The sequence below is a fragment of the Anolis sagrei genome, chromosome 1 (assembly GCF_037176765.1).
Source record: "Anolis sagrei isolate rAnoSag1 chromosome 1, rAnoSag1.mat, whole genome shotgun sequence".
In the NCBI taxonomy this organism is placed as follows: domain Eukaryota; kingdom Metazoa; phylum Chordata; class Lepidosauria; order Squamata; family Dactyloidae; genus Anolis; species Anolis sagrei.
In genome coordinates, this window is record NC_090021.1 from 232039055 (window position 1) to 232051193 (window position 12139).

The 12139-nt window shown below is 40.5% G+C and overlaps 1 protein-coding gene across 6 annotated transcripts in view; it reads right to left on the reverse strand.

Moving 5' to 3' along the window:
- The window catches only part of SPTB (spectrin beta, erythrocytic), a 123438-nt gene that overhangs the window by 23597 nt on the left and 87702 nt on the right, over positions 1–12139 (reverse strand). For all 6 annotated transcript variants that reach the window (XM_060772626.2, XM_067461103.1, XM_067461118.1 and 3 more), the window contains exons 22-31: positions 12010–12099; positions 11219–11503; positions 8345–8475; positions 7586–7790; positions 5877–6251; positions 5072–5316; positions 4194–4332; positions 2458–2542; positions 1709–1905; positions 1076–1185 (exon numbers count right to left, since the gene is read on the reverse strand). In XM_060772626.2, the coding sequence (XP_060628609.2) occupies positions 1076–1185; positions 1709–1905; positions 2458–2542; positions 4194–4332; positions 5072–5316; positions 5877–6251; positions 7586–7790; positions 8345–8475; positions 11219–11503; positions 12010–12099 (1862 nt within the window). The remainder of the gene's footprint in view (positions 1–1075; positions 1186–1708; positions 1906–2457; positions 2543–4193; positions 4333–5071; positions 5317–5876; positions 6252–7585; positions 7791–8344; positions 8476–11218; positions 11504–12009; positions 12100–12139) is intronic.

The following is a 12139-nucleotide window of genomic DNA, read 5'->3' on the forward strand; positions in this document are numbered from 1 at the left end:
ATGGGGTTTATATATCTGTGGAAATCTGGCTACCAGTATAAAACAAATCTGGCTACCAGGATTAAAAACTCAAATCAGGGGAATTCCAGACAAGAAACAATCTGGGCCATAACACCTCCCAACAAAGGATTCCCCAAGGTAGGAAACAGCCAGGTTTGAAGCTGAAAGACTATCCAATGCTAATCAAAGTCATCAATTGCAACATTCACACTTGCCTCAAACAGACAAGAGTTCTTTCTCCCACCCTGGACCTTCCACAGATATATAAACCCCACTTGTCTAGTTTCCAACATACCTCACAACCTCTGGGAATGCTTCCCATAGATGTGGACAAAACATCAGGAGATAATGCTTTTGGGTCATGGCCATACAGCCTGGAAAACTCACAGCAACCCAGTGATTCTGGCCATGAAAGCCTTTGACAGGACAGAAATCACCTGTTGTTGAAATCACTGTCTGTAGGGTACCAGAAGATTGTTTGCTGTAACAACCTTTAGTTAGTTTAGAAAACACCACCCAAACCTCAGGATTCCATGTAACCAAAAATTGGAAAACAAAGAAATACCATCACCTTCTTTAGATTACAGCTAAATTCTCATTGTTACTTTTTTTTGTATTTAACTAATACTGCTTCTACCACCAGGATCCTGGGATTCCCTTTTTCTGAACTCTGAAAATAGAGGTAAAGGAACTGGTATATGGAAAAGTTAAAACACGACAAGACAAGTGATACCAAATAAAAAGGCAATCAGTTGGTTATAATTTTCAATCCATGGCCACAATGATTACATCCTCAAGGCTTTAACTCTCAAATAAGGAGGAAAGGATTGAGGATACAAGAAATATCACATGGTACAGAGACATGAAGGGATAATATTGAATATATTTGCATCTTTATTATCAGCAATGATACTAAATGCACACAACAGTTAGATATTGTAGCTGTTTTTACTCATTGACTGAGCTGTAAAAAAATTTCACACCTTAGAATGTAAAACATTTAACACTATTGCTGCTAATTCTGGCTACAGTCATGGGAAGACTATGATCTGAATGCAGTTTGCATGCAACCTACCCCGTCTCATATTCTGGCTCTATTTCAAAGTCAAACTCCAGGTCTGTGGTCCTGGGTACTTTGTGCTGCGAAGACTCTTCTGGAATCTTTCTCTTCCTTAGTAATTCAAGCTGACGAGAAAAGAAATGATTATGTATTGTTTGGGGAATCAGGAACACCTATTGCTCTCTCTGGTTAAAAATAGCCTTTTTTTATTGGTGGTTTTTCAGAGGGGTCCTGTGCCCCTAACTCCAGCGAATGTGGAGGGCTGACTGAATTCCATTCCTCCAAGTTTTTGTGGATTATTCCCATTCTTCTACACAATCCCTCTTAATTTGACTCTGATCTCTCATTTTACACTGACATATTGCTTGGCTTGCATATGATACTACTGTGACTAAAAAGGCACTCAAGAGGGTCAGGATGCTGCAATACCACAGAATCAAATATGCTTCCTGGCATATATCAAAATGAAGAAGAAAAATCAGAACAATATTCTGAAAGATTTGGGAACAGTCTTATGAAAAACCTAAGGAATAAAAAATAAGCTTCAAAACAATTGCAGTCCCTATAGCTTTGGCAACAATGCCCACTTTGGATAAAATACGGTGCCCGTGAAGTGCTGACAGGCTGTTCTGTCCATAGATTCCTTACTGTGGTTAGGCGCTCCAGTGCAGAAAAACGTTCCTCCCATGTAGCGGTAGATTTCTCAAATGCTTCATGTCTTTTCAGCAGTTTCTCCACACCATCCACAGTTTGCCCATAATCACCGCTGGACAGATAGGGCTCCTGGGCAATGAGCCAGGCCTCGGCCACTGAGGCATCCCGGGAAAACTGACATACCTCTAGCACTTTGGGAAGGAAACAACAAAACAGAGTAGAAGTCCCGTGTTACACACATTTACAACCTGTAGCTGAAGGGCAAGCAGTGTAGGAGCCACCTAAGATTCAAGTGCTACTGTTAAGTTTTCTGATCCAAATAGTGAAGTGATAACTTCAACAATGAAGTTGACCAGATATAAATAAACACGAGGCCATAATAGTGCCCTACTGTTAGTATTCTAACAAAATACCATCATATTCTCTTTTGCCACTCAGGATTTAAAAGCCATATGATCTTGGACCACTTCCACCCTTAGAATTTCGCAAGGCGAATAGCAACAGATTTCAAACATCCAGGAGAAATCTACTCACAGAGTACCAAACTGGGGGGGAAATCACTACTAAAATCAATACAGAAGAAACCCAATGCTGTTTGAAACTGAGGACAAACAATTTAAACAGGAGAAAGATTCAGGATGGGTGTTTTTGCCTGCAATTACTACATTCCTAGATCTCCAGCTACACAAAGAAAACCCCCAATCAGATTACCCCAGCTGGCAAAGACTTTGGGTAATACTCACACAAGCGAAGCCAGTCCCAACGCCTGTCCCATTTCTCCAACATCTCTCTCCTCTTCTCTGTCAGTTGCATCAGCTTCTCTTTTATCTAAAAAGAGAGCAGAAGGTAGCATTTCTTTCTTTTTTTTTGCCACTGGTTTCATAGTTTGGTCAACATACTAATTTTCCAAAGGTATGTTATTTGTACTACATATATGGAATTCCACTTTCACTGCAGAAAAGGAAAATCCAATGCCATTAAAACATTACAATAGCCATAAGACAAGACACTGGAATCTACTGGATTTTTTCTGCATTGAAATGTGGCCAATAAATGTGACATATCAAAAAATGTATACCACTTCCCTCAACCCAGCGGTTTCCAACATATTTATGGCCAAATTTAATGGCTCAAATACATATGAAACCTAACAAACAACAATAACATATAACATATAACTATCAATTAGATCATAAAAATGTAACAACATTTAGACATCAAAACATGGAGTTAAAAACATATTAATATAAACATTAATCTATATAAATAAAAATATAATGTTTGTTTTTGGGATTAACATAACTCAAAAACCACTGGATGAATTGACAACAAATTTGGACAGAATACACCTATCAGGCCAATGAGTGACGATCACTCCTAAAAAAACACAAAAAAACACAGGGGAAGGGACTTAAAAAGCCAAAAAACCAAATTTACTTTACAACGCATGTGCAAAGCCACATACATCATACGCAAACACATACATACGCATATACACAAACAAAACACATATACACAGACTGGGCCACAGCAACTTGTGGCAGGGGATGACTAGTATAAAAATATATTTATTAAACCCCCACAGAAAATAGGTGTAATCATGAACAATCAAACTGACCATACATGGGCAAAGGGTCAGCCAAAAAGACAATGAGCAGCATCCATGTTGTTTTTTTTTTTAAATGAGCCCACGCCCTTCACATGTAAGGTGAAGAAAGCAACTTAAAGGATTGAAAAGGTAAAGAAATAGGAGGTCTGAACCCTACTACTTGCCCATGGTTTCCCTCCTTTCAGCAAACCCTCTACACAGACACTTTTCTTCAACTTATGTTAACTCCCTTTCTGGAAGGAAAACTCTTCAAAGGTGGATTACAAGAGCCGAGCAACAAGTGGAGAGAATATTCAATGTCTGGACCTAGGTTCTGTAAGTCACACATAGGTCCTATAAATCAGACCTTGAACTTCAAATGAGAGGAAAGACCTGTACCTAAAGAAGTTGTTTCTGTAGATGCCAAGGCAGCAAGGACATTAATTTTCATCATCTGCTACTTGCTGTACCATTAACAGGCAGCAATAGCAGCGATGGTAGTAGTCGACAATGGAGAAGCACTACCACCTGCACTAGTCTGGGTATCCTGGCCCAGCATTGCTACACTGGAGGGATTGAAACACTAGTATTCAGCACTTCTTCAAACATCTTGGAATAAAGATGATTGTTATGAAGAGGGTGATAGCATCTGCACTTTGGGAGACCCATATAGAGCTCTAACATTTACCCACCTTTCCCAAAGGCTATTGCTTAAACCTGTGCAAATTGCAGAACAGGTGAGAAAATACATTTAGGGCTGAGGTATTAAACACTGTAGTTTCAGTCAGTTATGTTCACTGTTTGCATTTCTGAGAATCTTGATTGGGAGGATTGCATATTAGCACATAGTACAGTCTCTTCCATGTAAACATTGTACTGGGAAATTCTTACCTCGGATGCAGCATGGTGTTTGCGATGCAGCAGTGCTTTGCCAAGATCAATGCAGGTGATGAAACTTTTATCCCTAGTGTCTATCTCAGACTTTATGCTCTGGTGGTATTTCATTAGTAGTTCCACAGATGAAACATCCCTTAAATGGAAACATAATTGAGAAATAAGCAGGAGACAATTTCTAACACAAAGTAATTCCCAGGAAGCACAACCCACTGCTGGAAAATCCAGGATTACTTTTCATGTTATGTATTACATTAAAAAGTATTTTCAACGTTCCACTCAAATGAAGGTAACAGCTTATCTGGCTGAACCAGTGGAAATTACAAGCCACTGACTTATAGCTTCTTGGAAGCCACACTTAACAGGTAGTAAAGGTAAAGGTTTTCCCCTGACATTAAGTCCAGTTGTATCCGACTCTGGGGGTTGGTGCTCATCTCCATTTCTAAGCCAAAGAGCCAGCATTGTCCATAGACACCTCCAAGGTCATGTGGCCACCATGACTATATGGAGCGCTGTTACCTTCCTGCCAGAGTGGAACCTAATGATGTACTCACATTTCATGCTTTTGAACTACAGAAGCTGGGGCAAACAGCGGAACCTCGTGCTACTCCCCGGATTCGAACCTGCGACCTTTCGGTCAACAAGCTCAGCAGCTCAGCGGTTTAACCCACTGCACCACCAGGGGCCTTACACTTAACAGAGGTTTATATTTTCAAAACCTCTGTTAAACACTTAACAGAAGTTTTAAATATATAAGAACTGAAATAATTCTTGTGGCTTCACTTGGCATGCCAAGAATTGTAGATGGTTTTTCTGTAGTCCTTGCAAAACAAATGAACAAAATAATAAATTTTGGTTTAATTCCATCCTGATACCTTGGTTTCTCTTGTGTTTCAATCTGACGGATGACACTCTCCATCCAAGATATGAGGTCACGGACCATGCTGAAGAAGCGGAACTTTTCTGCGGTATCAACCAGCTGGCCCCGCCGTCCCTCACAGGCATGAAGCAACGCCTTCCAGGCCTTCACCACCTCATGCTCCTGCTTCTGGATAACGACTGCCTGCTCTCCTGCATAGGCTGCCTGCAGGCGTGCTGCTACCTCCTGGAAATGCTGGACCTGCAGCCACCCAGAGAAGAGAGGGCTTGATATCAAGGCCTGGGAATAGGTCTTAAGGGAACTCTGAACATGGGTTCAGATACCTCATAAACCAAGTCTGGATATCCTGGCAGTTTCCTACTTTTAAAATGGGAAGATAAGTATTTGATTTCATTGACTAAAGAAAAGATTAGATCTGACCACCAAAATTATTATTTATTGAATTATTTATTTCAGACATTTGTACCCCACCCTTCTTTATCCCTGCAGGGGGACTCAGGGTGGCATGCATATTAAGGAGAAAAGTCTGAATCCTATAGAAATTGGCAAAAATTAATTTCAAATATTTAAAAATATTGCAAGCAAAAAGTCAGCTCTGCAAAGCAACATTCAGATGGTTCTTATTGTCTCAATTCGCCTTCATCTGAAATCTTACATAATGACAACACAAATCAATTCCCTTCTTCCATAGAGATGTCTCAAGTGTTCTCACAAATTTATTTCTTATTGCCCATGGAAGCAACATATTGGAACTTGTTCTACCATGTGTTGCTCCATGCCTTTCAAAAGGAGGTAGTTACCTGCGTTCCCAACAAATGGATATCTCGCTCAAAAGCTGTGTGCATCCTGTGGAAAGATTCAGCTGTGCTGACATCTCGGCCTAATTCCTCAGGTAACTCCTTGTGCTTCTCCTCAATAAGAACCAGGATCTCACCACCATCGTAGAAGAACTTGTGCAAGTCAAAGGAGGCAGCCAGCAACTGCATCCTGGTATCAATCAGTTCCAACAGGTCTGCCCAGCTCTCATTCAGACTGTCTTTCCATTCTGCAATCGTGGCAGCCTCCGGGTGGCCAACGTCAATCAGCTGTTCAATGATGAGATTGACACTGTCCACCCGCTCCTGCCCGATGCTTCCTGTTTCCCGAGCAAAGTCACGGAACTTCTCTCGCAGCACCTGGCCGAGAAATAAACCAAAGGGAATATGAGCATCTCATGAATGTTCATCCTGTTCAACAAGAGATACGTAGTTTCTGCCACGTGTTATGTCATAAACTATATTCACTAGAGAACATCAATCTTCAACTGTAACTTACTCAGGACCCACCCCTAATTCTAAATGGCAGGACAGGACCCACTTTTTTTAAAAAAAAATGTGTATTCCATATACCTGAATGACAATGACAGGGCTCCTAAGTCTTTCAACTGTATAGAAAAAAACATTTTTGTTTATATAGCATGCCATACGGGACTTAAAAAGTCAGCCCCACCAATGTGTTTTTTCTACAAAGCTATACAAAGTAATGGAATTCTATACTTGCTTGCTTGCTATAAAAAGAAATGCAAACAAATAATGGTGACACACATAACTTATTTGGCATGAGCTTTTGGAGATTAGTTTACTTTATGAGATGCAAGAGAATTCTGTGCTTCCATGCATTAGACCAGTGGTTCTCAACCTGTGGGTCCCCAGGTGTTTTAGCCTACAACTCCCAGAAATCCCAGCCAGTTTACCAGCTGTTAGGATTTCTGGGAGTTGACGGTCAAAACATCTGGGGACCCACAGGTTGAGAACCACTGCATTAGGTCCTCTAGAATTAAGACAATAATTTTCAGTTGAACATGAGAAAGGAACTCTTGACAGTAACAGTGTTTCAGCAATGAAACCAATTGCCTATAGAGGTGATATAGTAGGCGTGGGCAAACTTCAGCCCTCCGGGTGTTTTGAACTTCAACTCCCACAATTCCTAACAGCCTACCAGCTGTTAGGAATTGCAGTAGTTGAAGTCCAAAACACTCAGAGGGCCAAATTTTGCCCATCTGCTTCTCTGAAATCTTCAAAAGAAGGCTGAACAGCTACCTGCTGGAGATCCTGCATTAAGCATTGGGTTGGATTCGAGGGGTCATGAGCCTCTTCCAGCTCTATGATCTGGTCCACAAAATCTCATGCTCTAATGAATGTGTCAGTATTTATGATAATACAAGACTCTCTGTCTTTCCACAGTAGACAAACATGGATACATTTTGGAAACTCCTTAACATTATCTCCTCAGCAACAACCTGAAGATTTCCCTGTACTAAGTCGTTTTTTAATGCATTCTGTCTCCTTACAACAATTTCCTCCCAAATCACTTCTGGATGCTGTGTAGTCAAGTGACACAATGCACCAACCTCAGGTCCTCATACACATCGTACCATATCCCCCTACACTGAAATCACACCTCAGACTTGGATGGGAACTAAGAATGGCCTTGATAGATTGACACATTCATTCCCACAGTGCTTGCTCACAGTGACATGGTCGAGATCTTGCCCCATTTCTGGGGATGAGGCCACTACATCTCTCTCTGCAATCCACTGCTCCAGATCATCAACTTCTCGTTTCAGCTTGAATAGATGGCACATGTGCTCCAGCTTACGTCTGCGTTCCTCAGCCAGATCCTTCAAGCCTGCATACTGTTTGTCTACTTGCCCCTGCAGCCGGATGATCTCCTCCCTGAAAAAAAACATAAAAGGAATTTTTGATACATCACCTGCTAAGGAATGTAGTGCACAATCCGAAATAGATTAGGTTTCTAGGCCCCTTCCACACAGCTGAATAAAATCTCACATCTTCTGTTTTGAACTGGAATATATGGCAATGTGGACTCAGATAACCCAGTTAAAAAAAGATATTGTGGGATTTTCTGCCCTGATATTCTGGGTTATATGGCTGTGCGGAAGGGACACTAATCAGCTAATCTTGGCTCAGAACCCTTTTGTATTACACAGCTATAGCAATATGATTCCACTTTAACTGTCATGGCAACATCCAAAGGTATCCTGGGAGGGATCTTTAGAATTCTTTGCCAGACAGCTCTTGTGCCACCTCAATCTGCAATCCAATGATTCCACAGGATACAGGCATTAAGTTAGGTTAGAATCACAGTGCTATAATTGCACGGTGTGAAAGAGCCCTCCAGTCAAATAACTATGGGTCAAGTCCTTTGAAATCTCCTGGATATTATCTTCCACAACGTTTACAGCATGAGGCATATTGAGCAAACATACCCTTCTGGGTGGCCAGCAGACAGCAGTTTCTGAGCCCTGCCAGCCAGCTGCTTGATGCTTTTCCCATAGTCATCTATGGATCGTTGCTGGCGGAGATGTCGTTTCAGCATCACAATACCACTCTCTTCATCCTGGGACAACAAAACTGTTTTAGTACTGATGGGACACTTCAGAGCCAACGCTAGAACAGCATAGTATGGAGGTCAAAGGAGATTGAAGCTGATACCCTGGGTCAGTGGTTCTCAACCTGGGGTCCCCAGATATTTTTGGCCTACAATTCCCAGAAATCCCAGCCAGTTTAGCAGCTGTTAGGATTTCTGGGAGTTGAAGGCCAAAAACATCTGGGGACCCCAGGTTGAGAACCTCTGCACTAGGCACATCTATCTAGAGCAGTGGTTCTCAACCTATGGATTTCCAGGTGTTTTGGCCTACAACTCTCAGAAATCCCAGCCAGTTTACCAGCTGTTAGGATTTCTGGGAGTTGAAGGCCAAAACATCTGGGGACCCACAGGTTGGGGACCACTGATAGAGAAAGGTCTATTTAATTCAGTAGACTTGTTTCTGAATATACACACAGGGTCTATGACTAGGTTTATTTTATAAATTCTGCACTGATAAAAGCCATTCTTTCTACCCAATTGGAATGGAACATTGCAGGTTGCTCTCCTAACTGCTTCTCTCACAGACAAGGAATGAGTTGGATAGAGCAGAGAGTGAAGCAAGTCTCAAGCCAAAGTGCACCATCCATTACATTATTGATAAAGATGCAGAAAAGGACTGGGGCCAGGACAAAACCCTGCTCACCCCATTAGTCACTTCTCTCCAGGATGAAGGAAAGCCACTGGGATGCACCCTTTGGGTTTGGCCAGTCAACCAATTACAAATTCACCTAACATTAGCATTGTCGAGGCCACATTTTACTAGTTTATTTTCAGGAATACCTTGAGGGACATTGAAAATGATTTTACAGAAATTGAGGTATGCTACTTCCACAACATTTCCTTCACCTAACAAGCTTGTAACTAAAACAAAACAAAACAAAAAATAAGAATAGTCTGACATGATTTGTTTCTGAAAAGCCCATATTGATTTTGAGTTATCATGACAGAAGTGCTTACAGGCTTTATAAACCATTATTCCCTAAATCACTTGAAGATCCAATTATCTCTATTGTTTGTTGAAGAATTACATTAATTATAACAATTAAATTACTTAAAGGTATTAAAATCAATCCCATTTTATTAAAATCTGAATGTTAGAAAATGGATTAGCGTTTAAATTATTTCCTCCATTTAAATTAGGAAATCAGTTGATGTTTAAATTGTTATCTCTAAAAGGGTTTAAATTAGGGTTATTTAACATATAATGCCTATTAAATGTTCCAGTAGCATTTGCTTTATATAAATAATTATAATCTTTAAATCTTTTTTTCTGATTTGCCTGTTATTTCCTGAATTCTACTCTCCATTGCATATACATCAGACTGAGGCTACTGGATAGTATTTGTTGATTTTATTTATTTACAGTATTTATATCCCGCCTTTGTCAACCCAAAGGCGACTTCCTTAAAGGCACTTTATTTAGATCTTGCTGATGTAAAAACTCTTGCAGCTGAAACTGCAATTGAACCTGTGGAATTGTAAGTGGAGCTCCAGACGTTACTGCCCGTAAGTATGTGAAGAACAAATTCTGTGCCCCTTGGAGGTAGATTATCGGTATGCATGGCTTCCACTTACGTGTGATGATGGTGCTTTCCAATTTTGCCTTGCATTGATATATTTTTGTGCTCTTACTGGATGACGACTAACTAATTAGAATTTCCCCTTTTTGACTAGAATCCATCTTTTCAACATGGCATTTGAAATAGCTGGTCATGATTTCATACTTTTACTTACTTGTTTCTCTGAGCTCAGCTGTACTTTGAAGAGTCACCCGCCTGTGCAAGTGCTTTTTTTTGAAGGTGCAGCCACATAGGCGGCTGCGCCTTCACAGGGACTAGTCTTATGCTAGTGTTAAGAGAGAGGGGGGCAGAACACAGTTCCATCTTGTCTCCTGCCTATATCATCAGTTGGGACGTCTCCCCCCCCCCCCGCCCGACACCAATGCTGATCTGGCCAGAGTGAAGAGAGAGGGGGCTACAGTTGAAGACAGTTTCATCTTGTCTCCTGTGCTTTACTAATAATATAATATAATATAATATAATATAATATATTGTGTGTGTATAATATTATAATGTAATACAATATCATACTAATAATACCATGTTATAATTATATATTTTATATTACATGTAATATTACTAATAATATTACAATATCATGGTATAGTACAATATAGTAATATTTTATACTGATATTGTACTATGCTAATAATTTAATATATTGTATGTATGTATATCTTGTAAGCTGCTCTGAATCCTCTTCAGGGTGAGAAGGGGAGCATATAAATGTCGTAAATAAATAAATAAATAGGCTGTGAAACAAACCCCTAAAATGGGGCTTCTTTCACCACGTAATACTCGCCATTCCATTCTAGTCGCACCCTGCTTCTCTCTCTCTACAAAAAATGGAGAGACAAGTGAGACTACTATGTGTTTACTACCAGTAAACAGATACTGGAGTTAATGTTTTCAATTGAATTTTGCTTTGAGATATTGACACAGGGGATAAACCCATGAGTGTGGAGTGCTCAGGTTGCCACTCAGAGAATGGCCTAAGGCCTATTGATATTAGCTGTTCCTGAGTACAACCAGAGTCTGCTTCTAGACCAGCTACTGGTCTGACATCCATTTCCCCCTGAAGCAAACATCCCTTGAGAATAGTCCTCCTGGTACATCAAATGTAGTTGTTTTATTAACAAGCCAAGTGCCCTTACCTTTGGCTTTTCATCGGTCACCATGTATAGCTCCTGCTCACTTATCCAGGCTTCTGCTTCCCCAGCGTCTAAATAATATCTCTGAGCCTCACTTGCTTCTTCCATACGGTGCAATCTCTGTAGAGTTTCCTCTTGTAAAATACTCCAAGACTCCTTCAGCTGCCTGAGGCGCTCTTCGGTGTCCTTGAAGTCCTCATCCCTATCTGCTCCAGCCAGCATGCCTTCCCCTCTAAGAAGGACTTCCTCAATGCGTGGAGCATGACCAGCAATTTCTTTCTGTAATGTCTAGGAAAGAACAGAAAGTCACTTTGAAAGGAATTTGAAAGATCAGAAATACATTTAAATGGAGTTGTTACTTTTATTGAAATGTAAAGCATATAATGATAACGACTTTGCACTATCTCTTTTAGGTTGTTCATCGAATAGCTTTAGGAATTAGCTGCTTTATATTGACCTAGTGAGTTCATGAAGCATTACAGCCTTCTTTTAGCATATAGTATGGAATGGACCTCGATTATATATGTTTGTAACACATAGGTTGGGGAAAGTACTCAGTCTGCTATAAACCAAGTAAGCAAGGTAAAGCTGTATCTTTAATAAGGTCTGCAGCTGAGAACTCCACATGTTTTGTAAGTAGACAGCCATTGTGTTTGCTAACAACCATGCTACAGACCCCACCCAACTTTAGGCATGCTACGCATAATGAAGGACCTGTCCTCTTCTGAGTTCTGCACCACTACCACACAAAAAAGTGGGAGGAAGCATTAAATGAAAATAAAATACAGACTTACCTGCGTTTTCTTTGTGAGCAGCTGTACAGACAGAAGGTTTGTGCCATGGTCGGTGGATTGAGCAAGTGGGAGACGTTCTTGTACCCAGAGCTAGAAAACAGAAGAATTACTATTATACATTGAAGGAAAA